Source organism: Podarcis raffonei, chromosome 2 (assembly GCF_027172205.1).
Source record: "Podarcis raffonei isolate rPodRaf1 chromosome 2, rPodRaf1.pri, whole genome shotgun sequence".
NCBI classification, from domain to species: Eukaryota; Metazoa; Chordata; class Lepidosauria; order Squamata; family Lacertidae; genus Podarcis; species Podarcis raffonei.
In genome coordinates, this window is record NC_070603.1 from 125,502,054 (window position 1) to 125,528,708 (window position 26,655).

At 44.9% G+C, this 26,655-nt stretch overlaps 2 protein-coding genes across 7 annotated transcripts in view; both read left to right on the forward strand.

Annotated features, from left to right (window-relative positions):
* Positions 1–26,655, forward strand: part of LOC128409351 (zinc finger protein 883-like) — a 61,932-nt gene that overhangs the window by 16,981 nt on the left and 18,296 nt on the right. Inside the window, exon 1 of one of the 2 annotated variants that reach the window (XM_053379734.1) lies at positions 11,312–11,390. The exons of the other annotated variant lie outside the window; for it this stretch is intronic. The gene's annotated coding sequence lies outside the window, so the exon portion shown is untranslated. Of the gene's footprint in view, positions 1–11,311; positions 11,391–26,655 lie in introns of those variants that run through there. 2 annotated transcript variants of the gene reach the window in all.
* Positions 1–26,655, forward strand: part of LOC128409343 (zinc finger protein 501-like) — a 47,927-nt gene that overhangs the window by 13,739 nt on the left and 7,533 nt on the right. For 2 of the 5 annotated variants that reach the window (XM_053379709.1, XM_053379705.1), the window contains one exon: positions 17,415–18,335. In XM_053379709.1, the coding sequence (XP_053235684.1) occupies positions 17,415–18,322 (908 nt within the window). In that variant the 3' untranslated portion in view covers positions 18,323–18,335. Of the gene's footprint in view, positions 1–5,909; positions 7,908–11,299; positions 11,391–13,525; positions 14,032–14,741; positions 14,824–15,092; positions 15,176–16,787; positions 16,915–17,414; positions 18,336–26,655 lie in introns of those variants that run through there. The other 3 variants (XM_053379710.1, XM_053379707.1, XM_053379703.1) reach the window with 3 other exon arrangements.

Here is a 26,655-nt window from a genome sequence, read left to right on the forward strand (position 1 = left end):
TTGGGAGCTGACCTGGCAGGAGAGCAGAGTAGCAGCGGTCCTGCGTCCGTGCGAGATGAGGGATAAATCAAGTCCAGAGACAGTTCGGTTCTTATCTCTAGAAGCGTTTATTTACAAAGCAATAAAACCATCAGAACTTTCCGACATCTCTCCGTGCTCCAAAAGCACACACGCAGCCTCCGAGGCTTGAGCTGCGTCTCAGTCAGAAGCGAAAGCAAGTCTGAAAGCAGACACACACTGTGACGCACTTCTCTGCGTCAAGCTCCTCCCAGATACAGGACACCACGGAGTTTTAACCCTGTCAGTTCCAAACTTCACACCCCCTCTTGTCCTGCATCTGGGGACAGTAGCCAACAATGCTTTCCCCATACACAGACCCTCACAGAACTCCTCGTGCTTCTGGAAGGTTAATGGTTTTGTGAAACCATCAGCGAGGTTCTTGGTTGAGGGACAGTATTTCAGAGCAACTAGCCCCTCATGAACGCTCTGACATACATTCCGGAAACGTATGTCCAAATGTTTGGTCCTCGCCTTGAATTGCCCCGTCTCGGCCAATTTGAGGCATGGTTGATTGTCTTCATGCACCACAACGGGCAGACAATTCTCTCCACAGATTTCCTCGACCAAACACACGTAGAACTCCAGCTCTCTGCAAACCTCTGATAGCGCACTGAACTCAGCTTCAGTAGATGAAAGCGCTATGAGACTTTGCTTCCGGGACCTCCACCCAATCACTGAGTCCCCAAACTTCACCACTAGGCCTGACACTGATTTCCGGTCCTCAAGGTTAGCCCAATCCGAATCCACCAGGCGGTCAGCTTGACATCGCCCTCAGCTGACACCTTGAGGCAAAAGTCTTTGGTATCTTGCAGGTAACGTAGCACCCGTTTAATACCATTCCAGGCCTGCACACTAGGACTTGAAGCCTCTCTACTGAGCAGATTGACAGCAAACGCTATGTCTGGTCTGCTCCACTGTGACAGATACAACAGACTACCCAGAGCTGACTGAAAGAGTTCAGTATTTTCGAACACCACGCGTTCTACTTGCTGACACTCCTTCACGTATCCAGCCTCCATGGGTGATCTGGCACCTGCACAATCAGACATCCTGAACTTCTCAAGCAACTGTTCAATCTTACCTTTCTGGCGAAGCAAAAAGCTTCCATCACTTGCTTTTGTGATCTCTACGCCTAAATAGGATTTGACATCTCCAAGCTGCTTCAGCTTGAACCGCTTCCCAAGCTCCTTAGCAAACTTCTCCACCTGTTCACCTGTCTGTGCCATGAGCAAGATATCATCAACAAACACCTGAACCACTTGCTGTTGCAAGCCTGAATCTCTAATGTAAAGACAACTGTCTGCAAGAGATCTCTTAAAACCTAGCTCTTCTAAGGCTTCATGTAGGCACATATTCCAATTCCTGGCAGATTGGCGTAATCCATAGATGGATTTGTGCAATCGCCACACGACGCCTGGCTCACTGACTTCAAACCCTGGAGGAGGAAGCATGTACAATTCCTCCTGGAGATCTGAGTTCAGGTAGGCGACATCTACATCAAAATGGTTCACCTTCCAACCTCTCTGTGCTGCTATCGCCAAAAGCGTTCTCAAAGTCTCCGCTCTCAAGGTCGGCGCATAGACCTCTGTGAAGTGGACACCCTTCCTCTGTGTGAATCCTCGGGCCACTAACCTCGCTTTATACTGTGGTTCTCCTGCTTCTGTGGGTTTAAGTCGGTAAACCCATCTGCAACTAACAGCTTGCTTATTGGCCGGCAGCTGAGTGAGTGAGAACACACCAAGAGACTCCATTGAGTTCATCTCCTTCTGCATCGCCTCATGCCATTTGCTGGCTTCTTCCCGAGGCAACTTCTGAACATCCTCAAAGGATTCAGGTTCACATCTAGCCACACCAACCCAGACACTCGTGGCTTCATACCTTTCAGGTGGCTTCCCTTTGGTTGATCTTGCTGACCTCCTCAGCGTGAATTCTGGAACTGCGCCTGAATCACCTGGATCAACCCTACTATCCTCTGTGGCAGAAACATCCCCCTCTGACCTGCTGCGCCGTTTAGGGCGAACAGCTGGTTCTGCTGGCGAGGATGGTTCACTCCTTAGCTCAGACTTGACAGAGACCAGTGGAGGGGTCCTGGGACTCCCTTTTGGAGAGATACGGAGCCTCTCCCTTGGAGATCCCTGCTCTGGACTCTGTGGCTGTGGACTGTGCACCTCAGCAACAGGTTCAGCCTCGTCCTCCTCCTCTTCCTCATCTGAGTCTAACAGAACATCCGGATTCCCGTGAAGACGCTTCCACCCACTCTGCTCGCAAAACTCAGCACTGCCGCTAATAAGCAGCTTGGACTGGTTGCCAGTAGGGTATGCGAAACGCCACGCCTTTGAACCCGGCTCATAGCCTACAAAGATCATCTTCCTAGACCTTGGCTCACCCTTTCTGCTCATGGCCTTTGGAATGAGAACCCAAGCCTCAGACCCAAAAGTGCACTTTCGGTTGCTTCCCATGAAGCAGAAAGTACGGTGTGTCTCCCACACTTGAATTGAACACCCTGTTCTGCAGAAAACATGCTGTCTTATAACTCTCAGCCCAAAAGCGCTGTGGCAAACCCGAGTCTGCCAACATAGCATTCGCTGATTCCTGTAGTGTGCGAAATTTTCTCTCTGCAACCCCATTCTGTTGCGGAGAGTGGGGGGCCGTCAGTTGATGACTGATACCCTTCTGCCTGAAAAACAATTGCAGCGCAGAACCTGTGAACTCCGCCCCCCGATCAGATTGAAAGGAAATCACCCTGGTAGAGAACCGTAGCTCTACCGCTGTGATCCAATCCCTGATCAGTGCAGCTGCCTCTGATTTCTGTCTAAGCGAAAAGACCCAAGAATGCTTAGAAAAATCGTCAATCAGAACCAGAACCCATTTAGACCCAGCTAAAGAAGGTATCAGCATGGGGCCTGACAAATCTGCATGCACAAGTTCAAAGGGTTTGCTGGTTCTCCTCTCTGACCTGGGGTATGTGCATGTTGTGACCTTCGATTGCTTACAGGCTTGACAATCTAGGTATCTGTCACATGCCTTGAACCTACATCCAATTGTGTTGCCAATGGCTTTCCTCACATATGACCACCCTACGTGCCCAAACCTCCTGTGCCATAAGTGTATACAATCATGGTGTGGTGGGACATTAGCACACTGCCCTTGGGCGTCTTCAATGGACTCTCCACTAGTCCCATTTTCCACCAGCCCCATTTTCCCACCAGTCCCATTTTCAATGGGCATCTCCACCAGAAAGAGCCTGTCTTTTCTCTCGACACTGTAGATCTTCTTCCCATCCCTGTAGAAGGAACACAAATTGTTAGAGAACAGAACATCGAACCCAGCAGCCATGAGAGCTGGCACACTTAAAAGAGAGTGAGCAAGCTCGGGGACCACATAAGCTTGCACCCAATGATCTATAAAAGAACAATAAAGAAACCCAGATTCAGTCAGTGGTCTTTGAGACCCGTCTGCTAAGGTGACATAACGTTCAGTTTCAACTGTCTTGCAGTTCCTCAGGAGCCCTCTAGAGGTCACAAGGCAATGGGAAGCTCCTGAGTCGATAATAAGAGATAAAGAGTGTCTCTGGCTGTTTTCCAAAGATGCCATGGCGTTGCTCGCACTCCCATCGGTTGCCATGGCCACAGCCTCCCCCCGACTGAGGCTTTTGCCTTTTCTCAGAGACACCATCACAGCTGTGAGGTGATAAGGCGCCTTGTCTTTGTTTTTCTCCTGGCCTGCTGCTTTCCCACATCTTTGCTGGGAACTGGCCCTGGGAACCTGCTTTGTTGACATTCCACGCCGGCTGGTCTCCTTGCCGCCACCCTGCGCCTCTAGCAGACAATTGCGGACCAGATGTGTGTTGCTACCACACCGATAGCAGCTCTTGGAAACAAAGGCTCTTACACAGTCCTCGCCACTCCTGGCTGCTGCCCCCCCACTCCTTCTTGGGGTGCAGCCTGTGCCCTCTTTCACAGCCCTCTGCCGCTTTGATTCTTCGTCAATCAAGCGTCCGCTAATATATTCGATCGTAAGATCCTGCGGTGGCATCGTTTCCATCGTGAGAACCAAGTTCTCATAACTCCTGTCCAAAGAGCTTAAAAGCGTATAAGCCTTAAGTTCGTCTGGGAAGGGCACATTGAGCTGACGCAGCTTACTGAAGATAGTCAGCACCTGAGCAATGTGATCCCTTATCGGTTCCCCTGGGGACAGCCTCTTCTCAAACAGAACATATCACATGGATCTTTGCCCCAGCTGTGGTCCTCTGATGTACTCTAGTCAGAGCGGACCAAATCTGATGACAGGTACGTAAGCCATCAATATGAGGGAGCTGTGACACTTCGATCGCCATCACCACATGGGACATTGCTTTCTTGTCTTTCTTTGCCGCCGCTGAGGCCCTCTCCGCCTCTGCGGGTGTTGCATTGGGCTGGGCCTGGACTGGATCGGCCTGCGTGCATTCCCACAGCTGCTTTCCCTCCAGCCAATAATACATGCGCTTACTCCAGTCCTCCCAATTGGCCCCATTCAGTCTTTCGAAGGGGATATTGAAGCTCTCATGGCCCTGCTGTGCAGCAGCCATCTTCCTCCCCCCGGGGCTTCAGCGTACTCACAAGTTTGCCAGCAAGCTGGACTTCGCAGCAGCCGTGTCTCTTGGCTTTTGGCTCCTCTCTCCAGCATCTCCCACTGCCCTTCCTGGCAGGAGATCACAGCAACTCAACGCTGGCAGCCTTCTCCCTTCTCACACTTGTCAGGAAACGCGTAACTTCCATAACCTTAGCGGGAAAATAAATCCTGCGTCCAGTCAGGCTTCCCTGCGTGGCTCTGCTTGGGAGCTGACCTGGCAGGAGAGCAGAGTAGCAGCGGTCCTGCATCCGTGTGAGATGAGGGATAAATCAAGTCCAGAGACAGTTCGGTTCTTATCTCTAGAAGCGTTTATTTACAAAGCAATAAAACCATCAGAACTTTCCGACATCTCTCCGTGCTCCAAAAGTACACACGCAGCCTCCGAGGCTTGAGCTGCGTCTCAGTCAGAAGCGAAAGCAAGTCTGAAAGCAGACACACACTGAGACGCACTTCTCTGCGTCAAGCTCCTCCCAGATACAGGACACCACGGAGTTTTAACCCTGTCAGTTCCAAACTCCACACCAGTTAGCCACCTCCTTCCCCACACGCATCCTACACGCACTCCTCTTCCCTCCAGTTTGAGTGTTTTTCCTTCCCCCCACTTAAACTCCCCTTCCGCATCCAGTTAGCCACCTCCATCCCCACATGCACCCCACGTGTGCTCCTTGTCCCTCCGGTTTGAGTCCCCCCTCTTAAACTCCCCTCTTCCACCCCTGTCCCTCCAATGGCAATGGGTAACTCACTGCCAGTTTTTGATACTGGGTAGTAGATGGCACCCTGGTTTATTGCTTTCATTTTATGGATCAACGGTCTCATTAGAGAGTAAAATTCATGTTAAACTGCTGTTTTATGGGTTGTTTTTAATTGTCTGGTACGGATTAATCCATTTCGCATTACAGTGGTACCTCTAGTTACGAACTTAATTTGTTCCGGAGGTGCGTTCTTAACCTGAAACTGTTCTTAACCTGAGGCATGCTTTCGCTAATGGGGCCTCCCGCTGCCACCACACTGCCGGCACACAATTTCCATTCTCATCCTGGATCGAAGTTCCCAAGTCAAGGTAACTACTTCCAGGTTAGCGGAGTTTGTTACCTGAAGCATTTGTAACCTGACACATTTATAACTCGAGGTACCACTGTACTTTCTATGGGAAAGCGCGCTTTGGTTTTGGGATAGAATTCCAGAACAGTTTAAGTTTGAGAACCAAGGTACCACTGTAATTGGTTTTATAATTGCAGGTGGTGATGAAATGGAAATTAATAACAAGTGGGAGCAATACAGAAGCCACACAGTGGAGAAGCAATATAAATACTCAAAGTGTGAAGAGAGCTTTAGTCAGAGGTCCCAGTCCACTTCTCATCAAAAAAATCCCATTGGGAATAAACCCTATCCATGTTACGAATGTGGAAAGTGCTTCAGCCAGAGCACCCATCTCACTTCCCATCAAAGAAGTCATACAGGAGAGAAACCCTATCAGTGCTTGGAATGTGGAAAGTCCTTCAGTCAGAGTAGCAATCTTGCTTCCCATCAAACAATTCATATAGAGGAGAAACGCAATCAGTGCTTGGAATGTGGAAAGACCTTCAGTCAAAGCGCCTCTCTCACTTCCCATCAAATAATTCATACAGGGGAGAAACCCTATCAGTGCTCGGAATGTGGAAAGAGCTTCAGTCAGAGCAGCAATCTCACTTCCCACCAAAGAAGTCATACAGGAGAGAAACGCTATCAGTGCTTGGAATGTGGAAAGACCTTTAGTCGGAGCGACTCTCTCACTTCCCATCAAAGAAGTCATACAGGAGAGAAACCCTATCAGTGCTTGGAATGTGGAAAGACCTTCAGTCGGAGTGACTCTCTCACTTCCCATCAAAGAGTTCATAGTGGAGAGAAACCCTATCAGTGCTTGGAATGTGGAAAGAGCTTCAGTCAGAGCACCCATCTCACTTCCCATCAAAGAATTCATACAGGGGAGAAACGCTATCAGTGCTTGGAATGTGGAAAGAGCTTCAGTCGGAGCAACTGTCTCACTTCCCATCAAAGAGTTCATAGTGGAGAGAAACCCTATCAGTGCTTGGAATGTGGAAAGAGCTTCAGTCAGAGCACCAATCTCACTTCCCATCAAAGAATTCATACAGGGGAGAAGCGCTATCAGTGCTTCGAATGTGGAAAGAGCTTCAGTCAGAGCGCCTCTCTCACTTCCCATCAAAGAAGTCATACAGGGGAGAAACCCTATCAGTGCTTTGAATGTGGAAAGAACTTCAGTCAGAGCACCCATCTCACTTCCCATCAAAGAATTCATACAGGGGAGAAACCCTATCAGTGCTTAGAATGTGGAAAGAGCTTCACCTGGAAGAACAATCTCACTTCCCACCAAAGAATTCATACAGGGGAGAAGCGCTATCAGTGCTTCGAATGTGGAAAGAGCTTCAGTCAGAGCACCTCTCTCACTTCCCATCAAAGAAGTCATACAGGGGAGAAACCCTATCAGTGCTTTGAATGTGGAAAGAACTTCAGTCAGAGCACCCATCTCACTTCCCATCAAAGAATTCATACAGGGGAGAAACCCTATCAGTGCTTGGAATGTGGAAAGAGCTTCATTCAGAAGAATAATCTCACTTCCCATCAAAGAATTCATAGTGGAGAGAAACCCTATCAGTGTTTGGAATGCGGAAAGAGCTTCAGTCACAGCTACAAATTCACTTCCCATCAAAGAACTCACAGTGGGGAGAAACCATAGCAATTGCTGTGTAGTAATTTTATTTCAGGAAACTTTAATTTCTATCCCAACAGTGTTCTTGTGCTTCTTCAGTTCAGCAGAGAAGTCAGCCCTGCCTCTCAAGGCTATCAAGTACTAACCCGGTGTCCAATATTCTTCAAATATGTATCCAGATCTTCATGGTGGAAGTCAATGGTCAAGATGTTGAATTCACGCTTTTCTTTGTGGGAAGGTTAGGTCTAGAAATCTCTTGCTACTCTTCTCCTTCGATCCTTCAAACCATTTACTGAGTGCATGCCAGGAGCAAAGAATTGCATCCATGAGGGAGAAAGAATTATCTGTGTATTATACATCAAAGGCTGTTGGGAACAGCAGTAAGCTTGTGGAGTGAGACCAGATCTTGACCGGGGACATTTTTGTCAGTGTCTGGCATATATTCCTTGAGCAGGTAACTCTGTTCCCTTTGCTCCTCAGTGTTAATGGAGCATCAGTCCATCACAACAGATGAGGTATTTTTGATGATGATGATGATAATTTATTTATGCCCCGCCCATCTGGCTGGGTTTCCCAACCACTTTAGGTAACAGCAACAACCGGGAAAAGATAGACATAACATTTTCAAGGACAGGAAGGAACACTACGGACAGAATAATTGCCACACACTAGAAGAACAAGGAGGTAGTTTGAATCCTTCATTTGTAGTCTTATACATCATTTAATGTGTCAACATGAACAGAAGTTATTAATATTGCAGTTGTTGTATAAGGGATTATTATTATGACTGTAATGTAATTGAAATTTAAAAGATTTTGGAATGCCTAAGTAAAGAAAATCATCAATTATACAACAAACCAACAAAACCAAAGCTGGCTTATGAATACAAATATAAAGGACAATTTTACTAGAATAGGTATATAAACTCATAAACCTACTAAACAATAAGCAAACTAAAGTGCAATGTGCATAACAAAGCCTGGAGATACTCATAAACATAGAATGAACTAATGTGTATGCTAATGTGTAACTAATGTGTATGCGGTAAGTATTACATTACACGGCTGGAACAAACAAATCGTTCTGCAAATAGTCATTCACTGGAAGCACAAAACCATAAACGTAGGAGCAGTTGCAAGAAAGAGTTCTTCCAATAGTCATTCCTCTTCATTAAGAGATAGAGGCTATCCGCAGGAGTTAATTCAAACAGCCTTTGAAAGGGCTAAAAGAACTAGGCAGGATTTGTTGGTACCAAATCCTAAAAACAAACAGGACAGGATTTTTGGTTCTGTAGTGTACAATTATTTATCTTCTTCTATTTAAAGAGTGATTAAGCGACAGTGTAATTAAAAACTGATAAAAATTATTATTAAACAAATTTGATGATAGCTTGGCCAGTCCAATACAAAAAATTCTTAATTTTTACATTTTTGTTTCTCCCTCAAATGTCTTAGCAGATCATTGTAGGTATCCCATGTAAGGAATGATAATTAGAGCTTTTCAGATTGCTTTTCCAGAATAAATGATGCTTTTATTGCTTTTTCATAAAGGTCATAAGGTTGCAACAGCTAGGGCGTAGGTTGCAACAGTTAGCATATTTTTAATATAGCTTGTGGTTAGGCTACCTACAGGGAAGTTGTATCTTTAGAACAAATTGTGGTTAAGATGTAGCAAGAAGAACAGAACTAGGGAGCTAATGTCTTGAAAGTGGCCAGGATGTGGCTTTCTTGCTAAAACTAGTATGTCAAGGGTTGAAGACGTAAGACCCAAAAAGGGAATTCACAAATACAGTGGAACCTCAGCTCCTGTATGCCTTGGGAGCCGAACGCTCCAGCTCCCAAATGAATGAAAACCGGAAGTAATTGTTCCAGTTTTTGAACAGTTTCTGGAAGCCAAATGCTTGGTGCTGCTTCCATGGCTTCTGCTTGGCTGCAGGAGCTTCCAATCAGAAGCCATGAATGCACGGCGTGGCTTCCACATCTTCTGATTGGCTGCAGGAAGCTTCTGTAACCAATCAGAAGCCACGCCTTGGTTCCTGAACTGTTTCAGGAATCTAACAGACTCACGGAATGGAATGAGTTTGGAAACCAAGGTTACACTGTATGAGAGAAGGTCGATGAATTCATGGAATGGGAAATGTCAACAGTGGTGGAGAATTTACTATTTTAATTAGGTGGTCATGATAGGCTGTAAATCTTGCACACACCCAAACAATGGGGAGACAAGGGAGGGAATTTTGCAGTCATTGAAAGGATATATGCCAGTGATTCATTGAATCTGGGTGAGCCTGAAAACAAAACACCAAGGTGGTTTTTCCCAATCGAAGCAAAGACAAGGGGGGGGGGGAATCAACATGGGGGACAAATGGGTGTGAGATATAAAAATCCAGGTCTCAAAATTATCATTACATTCATTTTTATCGCCAAGATTCTCACCATCCACAATAGTTTCATTCTTATCACTATTTCTATTTCTTTTTATATTTCTTTCCAAATCTTCACATCATTATCATTTTAGATATTAGGATTATTTGCCGAAAAGACCCTGATGTTGGGAAAGATGGAGGGCACAAGGGGACGACGGAGGACGAGGTGATTAGACAGTGTTCTCTAACCTACCAGCATGAGTTTGACCAAACTGCGGGAGGCAGTGGAAGACAGAAGTGCCTGGCGTGCTCTGGTCCAGGGGGTCGCGAAGAGTCAGACACGACTAAATGACTAAACAACAACACACTCCTAAATATTTCACTTTTTTCTCTATTTTCCTTGTACCTGTTATAATAACCCATTATAATAACCCATCTTCTGGAAACTTCACACAATGTTGTTTCTAGGAATAAATGACTCTGATCCATCCAACGTATTAAACAGGGCAGGTGGCAACCCTGCATGATGTGACTGTTGATGCTTAGCTGGGGTGGGGGGCAGATGGGGTCCTGCCACGATGGCAGGAGGGAGCAAGGGTATCTGCCTGTTCCCGCTCCCCTCCCACACCTGACCTTCCTTTACACCCCTCCTGCCCCCCACACAACACATCCTGTACCAGATGAAGCAGGGTTGCCACTTCTCCCAACGGCATGCAGTGGGTTCACTACCTGTACAGGTACTTCTTTGACTGGCAAGAGCTCTTCCATTTCGCCATCGACCAAGGGAAGTATATGGCCATGTTCCCAGAGGAGGAGCCCCACATCCAAAAGTGGGACAAGGGCTACCTGCAGGGCTTCAAGTCCATGGTGGATGGCTTCTGCTGGGGCCACTACAGGATCCTTGGGCCCTTCTTGCACCCGGTTTCTCTCTCCCACACACATGGACAGACACACATGCAACGCCTGAGGCGGAGGAGCCTCTTCATTTCTCCTCAGAGGAGGAGAGAGGGAGGGAAGAGGGTGGCACTATAAGGGACTATTTTGGAATCCGTTTGAATAAATGGATTTAAATGCTTAATGGCATGCAGGCAAAGCTTGGTGAAAGGGACTTTTTTAATAAAGCAAAATGCCTTTCTAAAGAAGCAGAAGCTCCAAAAGCAAGAGATATGAACAGAAATCAGGGCGAATGAAAAGAAATCCTCCGATAAACGAGGGAGCCCAGGGAAACTGCCGCCTGGTCTGCCAGGAATGAGCCTCCTTGACGCCTAAAACTGAGGCGAGGCTCAGATTTTGAAGGGCGGGAAGTTGGGAAAAGCCGTTTCCCTCAGAGCAGACGCCGCCGCCTTCCCGGCGGAGGGGCGGGGCCAGGGCTGTTTCGTCACCGGTCCTTGCCCCGCCTCCCCCTTTCCCCGCTTCGTGCTCTGAGGCGTCCGCGAGAGAAGGCCCTGGGTCGCCCGCAGGGAGCATGCGCAACTCCTCAGAGCTTCCTCTGCCCTCTGCGCTCGGCTCGTCAAGGGTTAACAGGAGCCGAGCTGGAATCCTAGAGAGGCCAGGAAGTGGGGGCGGGGGTCCCAGGTCCTCCAGAGCGGAAGCCCCCTCCTCCTTCATCCTCCGCCTATGCTGCCTGGTGGCCCCTCCTGGGATCCAGTGAGTCTCCTCTCTCTTCCCCCTTGGGGCGCCTGGGGGAGAAGGGGGGCTGCAGGGGGAGGATACTCAAGGGGGGGAGACCCCCAAGGCAGGGAGCATCCTCCCCCCCTTCCTTTGCCCCTTTGGGGAGGATAAAAGTGGCATGCCATTGGAAACCCCCCTCTTCGGAAGGAAGAGCCCCCACCAGGCCGTCCTTTGCTTCTGTCACAGCCTTTACCCCTAGAAGCTGCTCCTCTGCCTGCCAAGGGGGTCCCACCCTCCGCAGAAGAAAGCCCCTCTCTGTGGGCTCCTGCTCTCCATAAAAGGAGGAACTGGGTGCGCTCTGTTAAGGGGTAAAAGGAACTAAGCTGGATCCCTAGAGAAGGGAGGACAGAAGGGGGTCCCCCAGAGCAAAAGCCCCCCCCCCTTGACAGAGGAGGGGTTGCTTTCCTCTCTCTCCTTTGCCCATAGCTGCCTATGTGCCCCTTCTGGGATCTGCAGTCTCCTCTCTCTTCCCTCTTGAGGTGCCTTGGAGATAAGGGAGGTCCCAGAGCTGTAGGATGAAGATGCATAAGGGAGGCAAAAAAACCCAAATCAGGAAGTTTTCCCTGCACTCTCAACAAACTATGATTCCCATGATTCTTTGGAGCAGGGGTCAGCAAACCTTTTCAGTAGGGGGCCGGTCCACTGTCCCTCAGACGTTGTGGGGGGCTAGACTATACTTTGGAGGGAAAAAATGAACGAATTCCTATGCCCCACAAATAGCCCAGAGATGCAGTTTAAATAAAAGGACACATTCTACTCATGTAAAAATACGCTGATTCCTGGACCGTCCACAGGCTGGATATAGAAGGCGATTGGGTCTGATCCAGCCCCCGGGCCTCAGTTTGTTCATGAATTGGCTTAAACAGAAAAAGAGGAAATGGGATAGAGAGGAATTAATAGATTAGTTGTCCACATCCCATAGTCAAACGCCTAGTCAGGAACCCTTGTGGTTGTGCTTAGATTTTTCCTCTTCTGCTACCAATGAAACAGGTAGGAAGCCGTGTTGGTCTGCCATAGTCGAGACAACATTTTAAAAAATTCCTTCCAGTAGTACCTTACAGATCAACTAAGTTTGTTATTGGTATGAGTTTGTGTGCATGCACACTTCTTCAGACAGACTGAAACAAAAGTCGCCAGATGCTTATATATAGTGAGAGGGAGGGGAGGGGTATTTCTCAGAAGGGTGGTGGGAATGGGTGATTGGCTGATAGCTGTGGTAAACCTGTTAAGGACTGCAATTGGTCTTACAGGAAAAAGCAAGGGGTGACATGTCCAAAAATAGCTTAGCATGTGTAATGGGATAAGAATCCAATGTCTCTATTCAGACCAGGTCTCTCCATAGTTTTAAGTTTAGTAATAAGTTGTAATTCAACAACTTCTCTTTCAAGTAAATGAAACAAGACATAGTGCTGGTCTGTTGATGAACTTGGGGGATGAGATTCAAAGCTAGGAGTATAATTGCTCTGTTTATGAAGAAAAAATTTCAATGTTTGATGCCTTGCTGTCTTTGATGTTCATTTTGTTGGAAGCTGCTCAGAGTAGCTGGGGCAACCCAGTCAGATGGGCAGCATAGTAGTAGTAGTAAGAATAATTGTTGTTGTTTAGTCGTGTCCGACTCTTCGTGACGCCCTGGACCACAGCACGCCAGGCACTCCTATCTTCCACTGCCTCCCACAGTTTGGTCAAACTCATGTTAGTAGCTTCGAGAATAATGCTGATGGTGTGTGTGTTTTCTGCAGTCTTTATTTTTCCCTCATGATGCTGCAATGTGTGTGTGCTCAGTTGTACCAAAATCTCAAGCTGTTGGGGGTGTGTGTGGAGAGACTTTAACTTTCTCCACTCCGTTTCTGAAGGCTCTGTGTGTATCTCAAGGTTTTATCTTTCTGCACGCTTGAGGCTTGATTTTGTAGCTGGTCTGGTTGTTGTTGTTGTTGTTGTTATTATTCCTCTTATTCCTATGACTTCATTACAACCACATTTATAAGTTCAGAGTCGGCTTTAGTGGAATCCAGCCTTGATTCCTAGCAAAACTCGACGTTTACTGAAAGGACATTTTTTCTGATCCTAACAGAGTGCCAATTTTATAACAGAACAATGCATTTGCTTTGTAGGGTTTGCCAGCACCTCTAATTTGGACAAGCAGAACTTTGCAGAAGAAAAAAGGGACTCCTTCTAATCTCTTGGGAGCTTCCTGAGAGGAAAGATGGATGAGCAAGACTTGGCTGGACCTAAAGCAAGAAGAGGCCATGCCATTGAAGATGGGAGCAGTAGGGGATTCTGGGAAAAATCTGTGGGGAAGATCCTGGGTGAGGAGGACACCCTCCACTCAGATGTGCATTGCCAGCAGCTCAGGCAGTTCTGCTACCAGGAGGCTGAAGGACCCCGAGAAGTTTGCAGCCGGTTCTACCACCTTGTCTGTCAGTGGCTGAAGCCAGAAAGGCACACAAAAGTTAAAATGCTGGACCTGGTGATCTTGGAGCAGTTCCTGGCTGTCCTTCCCCCAGAAATGGAGAGCTGGGTGAGGGAATGTGGAGCGGAGACCAGTTCCCAGGCAGTGGCTCTCGCTGAAGGTTTCCTCCTGAGTCAGGCAGAGGAGAGGAAGCAGGCAGAGCAGCAGGTGAGTGTGACCTTCCTCTGGAAATTCCCAAGGGCTCTGAACAAGAGATAGAGTATCTCAAAATGCGGTACTAATGTCCCACTGCTTTATGGATAGGATAAGTAAAGGTAAAGGGACCCCTGACCATTAGGTCCAGTCGTGGCCGACTCTGGGGTTGTGGCGCTCATGTCACTTTATTGGCCGAGGGAGCCGGCGTACATCTTCCAGGTCATGTGGCCAGCATGACTAAGCCACTTCTGGCGAACCAGAGCAGTGCACGGAAACCTCATTTACCTTTCCGCCAGAGCGGTACCTATTTATCTACTTTCACAGTACTTTCGAACTGCTAGGTTGGCAGGAGCAGGGACCGAGCAACGGGAGCTCACCCCATCGCGGGGATTCGAACCGCCGACCTTCTGATCAGCAAGTCCTAGGGACCGAGCAACAGGAGCTCACACCATCGTGGGGATTCGAACCGCCGACCTTCTGATCGGCAAGTCCTAGGCTCTGTGGTTTAACCAGGCATAGGCAAACTCCGGCCCTCCAGATGTTTGGGACTACAATTCCCATCATCCCTGACCATTGGTCCTGTTAGCTAGGGATGATGGGAATTGTAGTCCCAAACATCTGGAGGGCCGGAGTTTGCCTATACCTGCCCTAAAGTGTTTGCCTCTGCCATTGTTTTCTAATCCCCCTTCCCATTTTGGTTTGAATCTTTGTTGCTCTTTCAGGTTAAAGATCTGTTGACAGAAATGGGTCCTGATTCCTCTGAGGCAAAGAGGACTCCGATGGACACCAGGGAGAGACCACTAGGTAAGGAGGGAGTTATTTCTCTCCTTGGTCACATCCTGCAGATTCGGAAATTAATCTTGGGTTCTTTTCCTCTTTTGTGGGGAGGCTGTTGGGGCCAAGAGCCCAGAGGAGGTATTTTTACGCAACTAACAGATGAAAGGTGTATGAATGTCAAAAGGCACTCAGTAGGGTAGACTTCTTCACAGGTCCATCTGTAGTTCGAGGTGCACTCCTGAACGTCGGAGAAAAGTAGGCATTCATGGCTTCCCACTTCCCTTTGTCTCTGGCAGGTGACAGGATGATGCCAGCAAGACCTCCTCATCCAACTTTTCATGGTAGCGAAGGGGAAGCAGCAGCTATGGAAGCAGATCAGGTAGGGGGCAGGAAACTTGTAGGGAGAGAGGTTTTTAAATAAATAAATTTTTATTGTTAGAATAATTCAGCATTAATACACACATGTTATGAATATACAAACATACATTTCATACAATCCTTAAAAATATTCATACAGTCCTTAAAAATATTCATACATACCCACACACAATCCCACAGATACTTCTTTTTCCCACCACCATCCCTTACCCCTCACCCCACTCTTGTGTTGAACTTCCAATCTACTCAACTGCAATTTCTTTCCACTTCTATTACCTTCTTTCACACACTTTCAAACCAATTTTCTGCTTCTTTTTCTGTTACACATTGTTATCCATCTTATTATTTCAGTATTTATAACGGAACTTGTTTATTCTAATAGTTCTGATTTTTCAACATAGTTTTGCAAGTATCCTTTAAACACTTTCCAGTCCTTGTCTATCTTCTCTTTTGAGATCCTTCCAATTTCTCCCATTGTTTTGGATATATTGTAATACTCCAATAATTTGGCAAGCCACTATGTCGGTATAATACCACTTTTCCAATTTTTCGCAATCAATAGCCTTGCGGCTACTGTTGCATATAAATATAATGTCTTCTTCCTTTAGACTTCCTGGTACTATTCCCAATAGAAAACCTTCTGATGTTTTCCTAAATGAACATCTGAACATTTTTTTCATTTCATTGTATATTGTCTGATGTTTAAACAATTCCACCATATATGCACCATAGTACCTTTTCCAGTGTTGCATCGCCAGCAGATATTGTTACAATTTTTATTCATTTTTGCTATTCTTTCAGGTGTTAAAATACCATCTATGTTGTATTTTAAGGTAATTTTCTTTCAATATATAACACATAGTAAATTTCATATCTTCTTTCCATAATTTTTCCCATTGTTCGAGCATAATATTTTTCCCAATATCTTGTGCCCATTTAATCATGGCTGCTTTAACCACTTCATCCTTTGTTTCCCACTCTAAGATCAGATTATATAATTTAGTTTTTTTTTCTTGTATTAAGTATTTATCGAATTTTGATATTTCTTTTTCAAATCCTATCTTCTTGCCTTTTGCTAATCTATACTTAATTTGAATATATTGGAACCAATCACTAATATGAGCTTTAATTTCTGTATAATCCTTTAATTCCAATTCTCCATTTTCTTCCTTTAATACAGTTTTATAAGTAGCCCAATTTTCTTTCATATTTACTTTTTTCACTGCGACAATTTCTGCCGGGGATGCCCACCAAGGAGTTTTCGGTTCTAGGTCTTTCTCCCATATTTTAGATATAGACTTTCTGACTATATGCCCTAGGAAGCCTTTATGTACTTTGACTTTCTCATATATTAGATAGGGAGAGAGGTTGAGGGGTGAAGGAGCCAGAATTCTTGAAAGAACAAAATGTGGCGTTGCATCCATTTACACAAAAACTCATCATTAAAATAATAAAGTAATTCCAGTGAGATGTTAAAATAAGCATTCATACCATGTGGACCAAACAATTCCATTAAAACAACACAACAATTAACAAGTAGAAAACAACGGAGCAACGTGTGGTAGATCATCTTTATGATGTCTAAGAGAAGGACATTTCCCTTTTTTTTAAAGGGTCTGGTGTGCTTTGAGGATGTTGCTGTTCATTTCACGGGCAAGGAGTGGGCGTTGCTGGATCCTGACCAGAGAGCTCTGCATGAGGAGGTGATGGAAGAGAATCGTGGACTCCTGGATTCTCTGGGTAAGGCTCTCTGATGATCATCATATCTGTTTTGAAATTCCATATCTCTCTCCTTGTGATGAATCTGCAAGGTTTGGATGGAACTCAGTAGCACTACCTACACCACCTGGAAATCTAACGCCCCCAGAAATCACTTGGAATGGAGGGCGATTGGCAGTGTTGTCTGTGAATATCCTTCAGAGTGGGTAGGGAGGTTGAAGTAGCTTCTGCCAGATTTGTGTTTTTGCTTCTGTTGATTTTGGTTGACCAAAGAGATAACTGACAATGGAGACAGAGAAGATTTCGTAATTGGGCCAAACAAAATTAATTGAATCTCAGGTTCTCATAATAATGTCAGCTAATACTAGCCAACAAAGGCAGTGAACTCCATAGTAAGAATTCCCATCTAATTCCCTTCAGTTCTTCCTCTTTCACAACCATTCATTAGCACTGTTCAATAATCAAAACTCATTTCAATAAAATATTAAGATTTAAAAAATAATTAGTTTTTTTTATTGCAGTTGGTGATGAATTGGAAATTAATAACAAGGGGGACCAAGAAGGAATCCACACCGTAGAGAAGCCATATAAATACTCAGAGTGTGAAAAGAACTTTAGTGAGAGCTCCCAGATCACTCCTCATCAAAGAAGTCCAATTGGGAATAAACCCTATCAGTGCTTAGAATGTGGAAAGAGCTTCAGTCACAAAGCCAGTCTTTCTTCCCATCAAAGAATTCATACAGGGGAGAAACCTTTTCAGTGCTTGCAGTGTGGGAAGACTTTCAGAAAGAGCTCAGATCTCACTTCCCATCAAAGAATTCATACAGGGGAGAAACCCTATCAGTGCTTGGAATGTGGAAAGAACTTCAGACACAGTAGCCATCTCACTTCCCATCAACGAATTCATACAGGGGAGAAACCCTATCAGTGCTTGGAATGTGGAAAGACCTTCAATCAGAAGAGCAGTCTCACTTCTCATCAAAGAATTCATAAAGGTGAGAAACCCTATCAGTGCTTGGAATGTGGAAAGAACTTCAGTCACAACGTATCTCTCACTTCTCATCAAAGAATTCATACAGGGGAGAAACCCTATCAGTGCCTGGAATGTGGAAGAAGCTTCAGTCACAGTGCCTCTCTCACATCCCATCAAAGAATTCATACAGGGGAGAAACCCTATCAGTGCTTGGAATGTGGAAAGAGCTTCAATCAGAAGAGTAGTCTCACTTCCCATCAAAGAATTCATACCGGAGAGAAACCCTATCAGTGCCTGGAATGTGGAAGGAGCTTCAGTCACAACGCATCTCTCACTTCCCATCAAAGAATTCATACAGGGGCAAAACCCTATCAGTGCTTGGAATGTGGAAGGAGCTTCCGTCACAACACATCTCTCACTTCCCATCAAAGAACTCACAGTGGAGACAAACAATAGCAATTGCTGTGTAGTAATTCTCGGAGATTTTTTTTTATTTTTATTAAATATTTATTAGCATTTTCAAGAATTAAACAAGAGCAAAAAAATAAACAAAACAAAAGAAAGATACAAAAATACATAACAAAATTAAACAACAAAAAAAGAAAAAATAGAAAAAAACACATAAAATTATTCATACTTATTGTTCTTAACCTTATTTCTCAGACCTCCTCACACCTCCCCTTCTTGTATTCCAATTTAAATTATCAGTTCAGCAAGTCCTTAACTTATTTCTTTACCTTAATTTATACATTTATTCTAACATACCATTATTTTACTTTGCTTCTTTTTTCCATTTCCTCCATTTATTTTTTACAATCTTATTTTCAATTAATTTAAAAAAGAAGAAACCAATTTTACCTTATTAAAAACACACATCAATACTTATACCTCATTAATTGTTCTTAAACCTTTTCCCTAAAGTCGACCAAAATTTCCCTTCCACGATTTACCCAATTTCCTTACCACTAATTAAAAATGAAAAGAAAAACAAATTATCCTTATGTACCCTTTGGATTCCCAACCTCCGCCCGCCCTTTTTCCCGGTTCCAGTCCCCAACCAATGTCCATCAGTCTTTATGTTATTTATTTAGCCTGGAGACCTCACGTCCGAGGCCCTTTTATCTCTCTCAGTTCCTTTCTGCCGGTCTCTTTGATGGTCCTTAATGTTAAACCCCAAGTCTCGGAGGGGCTCCGGCCCAGCAAAATCCTTGTTGCTTCCAGCCAGTCTTCCATACTTGAACGCAAAGCCTATGGGGGGCTCCAACTCTTGTTTCAAATTTCTTGCAGATCCAGATGTCCCCAAGGCTCCAGCTTTCACCTTCCGCAGATTTATAATCTCCCATTCAGACCAGGCTTTCCACATCCAATTTTTATTGTCCTTTTTTATCATCATGTCAGGCCTCATATTGTAACTCTCCTTTAACTCCTGCACATCTCCTGCTTCTCCTTCATTTTCTTCAAAGACAGCACCTTGCTCCATCATTTCTGCACTTTCAGTTTCATTTACTTGTTCAGTTAAGTAGGCTTCCTGTTTCAAGTCCTTATCAGGCTCAAAACTGTTGTTCACTGTCCAGTGTAGTAGTGATATCTTTGTAGACATAACATTGTATTCATCTTTCAAGTTTCCCAAGAGAGCGAGTGTTCTATCCAGTTCTGCTTGAAATTTACGTACTCCAGCCATTTTTGTAATGTAGTATCCCTATTACCCCTCTAGGGGGATTTTAGTTCCTTAATATTCCTTTCAGCTCAAAACCAAAAGTCCAGTTAATTTGTATCAGCCCTCATTATTTTCAAATAAAACAACAAAAACAGCAGAAACAATGTTCTCTTTTTCCAGCTGGCAACTAGCTGACTCGCAGCTCTCTTGACAGCTGTCAAAATCTTCCATGCAACAGACTTTCTCTTAGGACGTTCCCGGGTCTCGGGGGGGGGGTGAAATTTCAGTCCCCAAATTCTTTTTATCCTCCAGTAAATCCTTATAGTGTCAAAACTGTGAAATCAAGATCTTTTCACTAAAAAACAGGTTCTCTCGACCTTAGTTGCCCAGTCCTTTGCTTTAAATTGTTTACAAAGAGGGGGGGGGTGACTTCCTTTTTAGCCCCTTCCCGCTCGTTCCAAATCCAGAATTAAGTTTTTTAACGTTCCAATCTCCGTATTACTCACGGGTTTATATTTTAGAGTCCAGTCGGTCTTGGAAGAAGTTGGCGCTCTCTGTCTATGGCTTGCGGCTTCACTCCGTAGGCGAGGGAGTACTCTCAGCACCACGCCTCACCCTGCCTCCGTTCCGAAGCCTTTAAAAAGGCTCCGGCGCGGATTGGGGGGGCGCAAATGGTGCCCGCCGAGTCTCTGTGTTCACAGGCATCCGCGCCTGTGATTTTAAGGGTCCCCGCTTCGCCGCAGCGGCCAGACCCAGACGCTACGGAGCCGATTCCCTCCGGAGCTCGGAGGGAATCCGCCATTAAACAATGGCGCCAACCCGGAAGTCAATTCTCGGAGATTTTAATTTGTATTGCAGCAGTGTTATTGTGCTTCTGTCATTCATATCAAAAACAATCTTATGTTTTATTCTGGGTTTGTTCCCCTTTTGTATGAAACTAGACATGGGAGAACATTGCTGCTGCTCTGAGTGCTGGAACGAATACCGCTTCCTGCTGCAAGACCAATTTCCACCTGACTTTGAGGGCTGAGCCCACACTCACCCCAAATAATTAATGGTGTTGATGGTTACTTTAATTAGGGTATAAATGTAAACTGTTTATTGTTGTTGTGGTTGTTGTTATTGGTTAGAAGAGTAGTACCTTAGATCCCAAATTTAATCTGTTCCGTAAGTCTGTTCCAAAACCAAAGCGTTCTAAAACCAAGGTGTGCTTTCCCATAGAAAGTAATGCAAAATGGATTCATCCAGAGGTTGGCAAGCTAAGGCCCATGAGCTGTCACCGAAGCGAGCTGCCTTGGGCCCTTCTTCCACCCCACTTTTCTCTCACACACAGACAGACACAGGCAATGCCTGGGAGAGAGAGGGGGAAGGGGGTGGCACTAGAGAAGTCTGATATAAATGGAATGAAAGTGGTTACAGATGAGGTTTCAGTGACATTGTTAAATAAAGGCACCATAATTCCCTTCTCCAATGGTATAACATTGTTGAAGTCCTATGAGAATGTATACTATATGATTTTGTAATAAAAACACAACGTTCATAACTATGTAACCACCTGAATGTAACCTTGGAAACTACGTTAACTATGAAAGTAGGAGGTCAAGAAATTAAAGGAATAACTGGCAAGTTTGGTCTTGCAGTTCAAAATGAAGCAGGGCAAAGGCCTATAGAGTTCTGTCAAGAGAACAAGCACACTTTTCCAACAACACAAGAGACAGCTCTACACATGGACATCACCAGATGGGCAGCATTGAAATCAGATTGATTATATTCTCTGCAGCCAAAGACGGAGAAGCTAGATACTGTCAGCAAAAACAAGACCTTGAACTGACTGTGGCTCAGATCATCAGCTTCTTATAGCAAAATTCAAGCTTAAACTAAATAAAATCCCTTATGAATGTTAGGAGCATCCTACTCTCATGTAGGACCCTGGCAGAGACACATGCCCGACTGGCATGTTCTCTCCCTCCTGGTCGAGCGTTTGGGAGCTTCAAAAGCTTTCTCCAACCCGAACATCACAGCAACTGATGCCTTGGAGACATCAGCACACTCAGGGATCCGCAGAGTCTTCGCAGTTTGCATAACAGACCTCAGTAGCACAGCATTTTGGCTAATCTACATTTATTTACATATAATACACTCGAAGCATTCTGCTTTAGCTCCTTCTTCTTTCTCATCAGACAGCAAAGACAAAGAACAAGGGATAATAGTCCCACTTCACAGAATACAGTAATACCAAAACATCCTGTCTCTGCCACTTCCCACCCTGTGGAATGAAAACATACACTGTCATGTGATAGACAACAATCCCATGACTGCAGACACGGAGCAGGAATCCCCAACATCCTTCCCTGATTCATGAGCCGTGTTGTAGTCATCGGTGTAACTGCAACAAACATACAGATGTCATACACACAGTATATCCCTGTATCCCCCGTTCCACCCTTGGAGCTACCTGCTACTGGATAAGCCTTGGGCCTTACCATCTTGCACTTCTGACTAGTCTTGGTGTCATAGCTCTCCTGACTATCAATAAGTTTCACACCTGGCTTTGTTGGGACTCAAAGCCTAGCCTTGTTCCTCTCTGAGGAATCAGTGTTCACCCTTACAGTCCTTGGGTGTGGTTTCCCACCCTTTGAGGACAAACCCTGTACCCCTTTCAATACTTCTGGTTCTAAGACCTGTGTCGAGCCACTAGCCACAGCTAAATCTGCAACAGCTGTGTTAGCAAACTCCTGAGCATACCTGGTGGTAGCTGTCTCAGATCTGCACATCAGGTGCACATCCTTCACTGTATCAATGGGACTCACCTCACTTTCAGCAACAGCAGTAGACTCAGTATTGCCTCCCCCTTTTCCTTTGTCTTGAGCACTGGTACACCTGACCATCTTTGTGTCAGACATCAACAATCTGGAAGACCCATACATTACAACATAGTAAGAACAAGTAATTTATAATGTCGCTTTCATTCTTCTGGATGGTCGCACGCTGTTTGTTGACATAAACATAACAGCCACATTGCATCAGCTGGGCTTCTCGACCTGGAATGAAAAACACGTTAGACATCACAATGTTACAGCTTTTCAGTTCCACAGTCCAGACTTGCCACTGGTGGCAAGTACCACAAACAAAACGTAGCAGCTGTTGAAGCTTCATATTTGGTGGCACTTAGAATCGCCAGAGCTATGAAACTTCACATTGTTCGAGTTATGACTGGAGATGAATTTGTTATGAAATTGAGTACAATTTCCTTATCTAATGACACTGTCCGCAGAATTATAGATGACATGTCTGCTGATATTCTTGATCAGGTAATCCAGGAAATTGAATCTGCTCCACTTCCAATATTTAGTATCCAGCTTGATGAATCTACAGACATTGCAAACTGTTCACAGTTACTGGTTTACATGAGGTATATTAATGATATAATGATGGTGACTTTAAAGATGAGTTTCTTTTTTGCAAACCTCTTGAAATGACAACTACTGCACATGATGTATTTGAAACAGCTGGTTTATTTCTGAAAGAGCATAAGATCTCCTGGGAAAAGGTTTGTGGTGTTTGCACAGATAGTGCTCCAGCTATGCTAGGATGTCGATCTGGATTTCAACGTTTGGTACTGAGTCACCAAAAGTCACCGGAACTCACTGTATGATTCATCGGCAAATATTAGCAACAAAGATGCTGCCGCAAGAGTTACAAGAAGTAATGAAAAGCGTCATAAGTTTTGTCAATTTTGTAAAGGCGAGCACTTTAAACAGTCAATGTTTTCACAACTGTGCAACGAGTTGGATGCGCTGAACAATGCTCTGCTATTTCACACTGAAGTGAGATGGTTGTCTAGAGGAAAAGTTTTAAAACATGTTTTTGAGCTTCCTAGTGAACTCAAAACGTTTTTAAATCAGAAAGCAAGACTGCCGTTCAAAGCACTTTTCAGCAATAAAAGTGAGCTGCAGAAAATAGCTTACTTGGTTGCCATCTTTGCCATCTTGAATGAGTTAAATTTATCATTGCAAGGACCAAATGCAACATGCCTCGATTTGTCTGAAAAGATCCGATCATTCCAAATGAAACTTCAGCTTTGGCAAAAAAAAAATTGGATGAAAATAAAATTTACATGTTGCTTACCTTATCTGCTTTCTTTGAGGAACATGACATTGAACCAGACAAAAGGATTTCTGTGAAAGAAAACTTGCACTTGCTTGCAGATGAAATTTCATTGTACTTTCCAAATCTACCTGACACCCCATTTGCACTTGCCAGAAGCCCATTCACAGTCAAAGTTGAAGATGTTCCTGAGACAGCACAAGAGGAGTTCATTGAACTTATTAACAGTGATGCAGCGAGAACTGATTTCTCTACAATGCCAGTTACAAAATTATGGATCAAGTGTTTGCAGTCATATCCTGTTCTGAGACTGTGTTGCGCCTTCTTCTTCCATTTCCAACAACATATCTTTGTGAAACAGGGTTTTCCAGCTTGTTGGTTATCAAGTCTAAATAGAGAAGTAGACTTGTTGTGGAAGATGATCTTCGTTGTGCTCTTGCAAAGACGGCCCTGAGAATTTCTGATCTGGTGATAAAGAAGCAATCTCAACCTACACACTGATGTTGGCTTTTTACACATACTGTTGCAAAATGTAGCAATGTAGTTTACTGTTATATTAAGACTGTTACCCATGCTACACCATGCTTCAAGACAAAATTTCATTTATTTGTAGTTAGAAATAAATATTTCACAATATATAATTACATATTGTTTTTGCGATTAATCACTATGCTTTAATTATGTTCAATTTGTAATAATGAAAATACATCCTGCATATCAGATATTTACATTACGATTCATAACAGTAGCAAAATTACAGTTATGAAGTATCAACGAAAATAATTTTATTGTTGGGGGTCACAACATGAGGAACTGTATTAAAGGGTCGCGGCATTAGGAAGGTTGAGAACCATTGCCTTAAGATATCACTGTTGAAACAGCTGCTTAGGAGAGCCATTGGGGGTGCATGACAATGGCACCTGTCCGAACCCTCCCATGAACCACTGAAAAAAATGGGGAAGGAGCGAAGGCTGCTGTCAAAGGGGTGTGGCTCCCCCTCCAGAAAACAGCCCAGGAGTGTGAGGCAATGGCAGGCACCCCACCCGCTCCTTCCAAGCCTCCCCTGAGCCATCAAAATGAAAGGCGGGGGGCTACTGGCAACGTGGCACGCCCCCCCCCCGGAAGCAGCCCAGGAGTGCAGGGAATGATACCCACAGGCTTGTCTTCTATATTTGCCATTTATGGGTGTGAGTGCATGCAGAATTTGAAGGAAGCGACTTATATTCGGGTATTGCTATTTTTTCTCCCCCCGCCCCCGAATTTTAAAGGTGTGGTTTATATTCGGGTGTGGCTTATATTCGGGCCAGTATGGTTTCACTTTTATATCTAAACATTTTGGCTAGTCTGTTTGGGGTCATTCCACGCCAAATCATCTGGTGCCATGAGATACCTATGAGATAACCTCAAATTAATGTTTTAAGATTTTTTTGGTTCAAAATTTGGTGCGGGATAAGTTTTTGAAAATTCCTATTTTCATGCCATTTACAAAAGGTAAAAAAGGTTAAGTCCAGTCGCAGACGACTTGGGTTGTGGCGTTCATGTCACTTTACTGGCCAAGGGAGCTGGCGTTTGTCTGCAGACAGTTTTTCTGGGTCATGTGGTCAACATGAATAAGCCGCTTCTGGCGAACCAGAGCAACACACGGAAACTCCGTTTACCTTCCCACCGGAGCGGTACCTATTTATCTACTTGCACTTTTGATGTGCTTTCAGACTTCTAGGTTGGCAGGAGCTGGGACTGAGCAACGGGAGCACACCCCATCACGGGGATTCGAACCTCCAGCCTTCTGATCAAGAAACCCTAGCGTCAGTGGTTTAAACCACAGCGCCACCCGCATCCCCTCATGCAATTTAGGCTAATGCAATTTTTGCATCAGTTTAGAAAAAAGCTCGTTATGCTTATTTTTCAACCAACTGGGCTTATTTTGGTATCAAAATAAAGCAATTTTTTTCTCTTTTAAAATAAGGCAGAATCAGGCATGCCTACCTACCTCAGGAGACCATTTCAAATATAAGGAGTCACCAATGATAAGGACCCACCATTGGATTTCCACCAACCTCACCTCATGCCTCCTTACTTCAACTATCTTATTTTTCTCAGACTCCCAAATCTCCTTTGCCAAGTTTTAAAAACAGTGGGGACATTGGTTCCCGGGCTAGAGTTGATCACGGTGTGGATTTGCCAAGCGTGCCTTCCTCTTAGCACGTTTCTCCCTTGTGTCCTGAGTTTGTCTTCAAAGCCCATGACACCTTTGGTAAAGGCTGTTCTCCAACAGGAGGACTCGCAGGCCAGTGTTTCCCAATTGTCAGTGTTTATACTAATTTTTTTTAGATTTGCCTTGAGACGGTCCTTAAACCTTTTCTGTTGATCACCAGCATTACACTTTCCATTTTAAAGTTTGGAATAGAGTAGTTGCTTTGGAAGACAATAATCAGGCATCTGCACAACATGACCAGTCCAACGAAGTTGATGTTGAAGAATCATTGCTTCAACACTGGTGATCTTTGCTTCTTGCAGTACACTGATTTTAGTTCACCTGTCTTCCCAAGTGATGCGTAAGATTTTTTGGAGACTGTTGGAACCTTTTGAGGAGTTGGAGATGGTGTTTGTAAGTGGTCGACATTTTCCAACATTACACCATTGAGTTGGATTTCTTGCCCTGCCCCCCCCACAACACATCCTGTACAGGTGAAGCAGGATTGCCACTTCTCCCAATGGCATGCAGCGAGTTCACTACCTGTACAGGTACTTCTTTGACTGGCAGGAGCTCTTCCATTTCGCCATCGACCAAGGGAAGTATATGCCCATGTTCCCAGAGGAGGAGCCCCACATCCAAAAGTGGGACAAGGACTACCTGCAGGGCTTCAAGTCCATGGTGGATGGCTTCTGCTGGGGCCACTACAGGATTCTTGGGCCCTTCTTGCACCCGGTTTCTCTCTCCCACACACATGGACAGACACACATGCAACGCCTGAGGCGGAGGAGCCTCTTCATTTCTCCTCAGTGACACCCGAGGAGGAGGGAG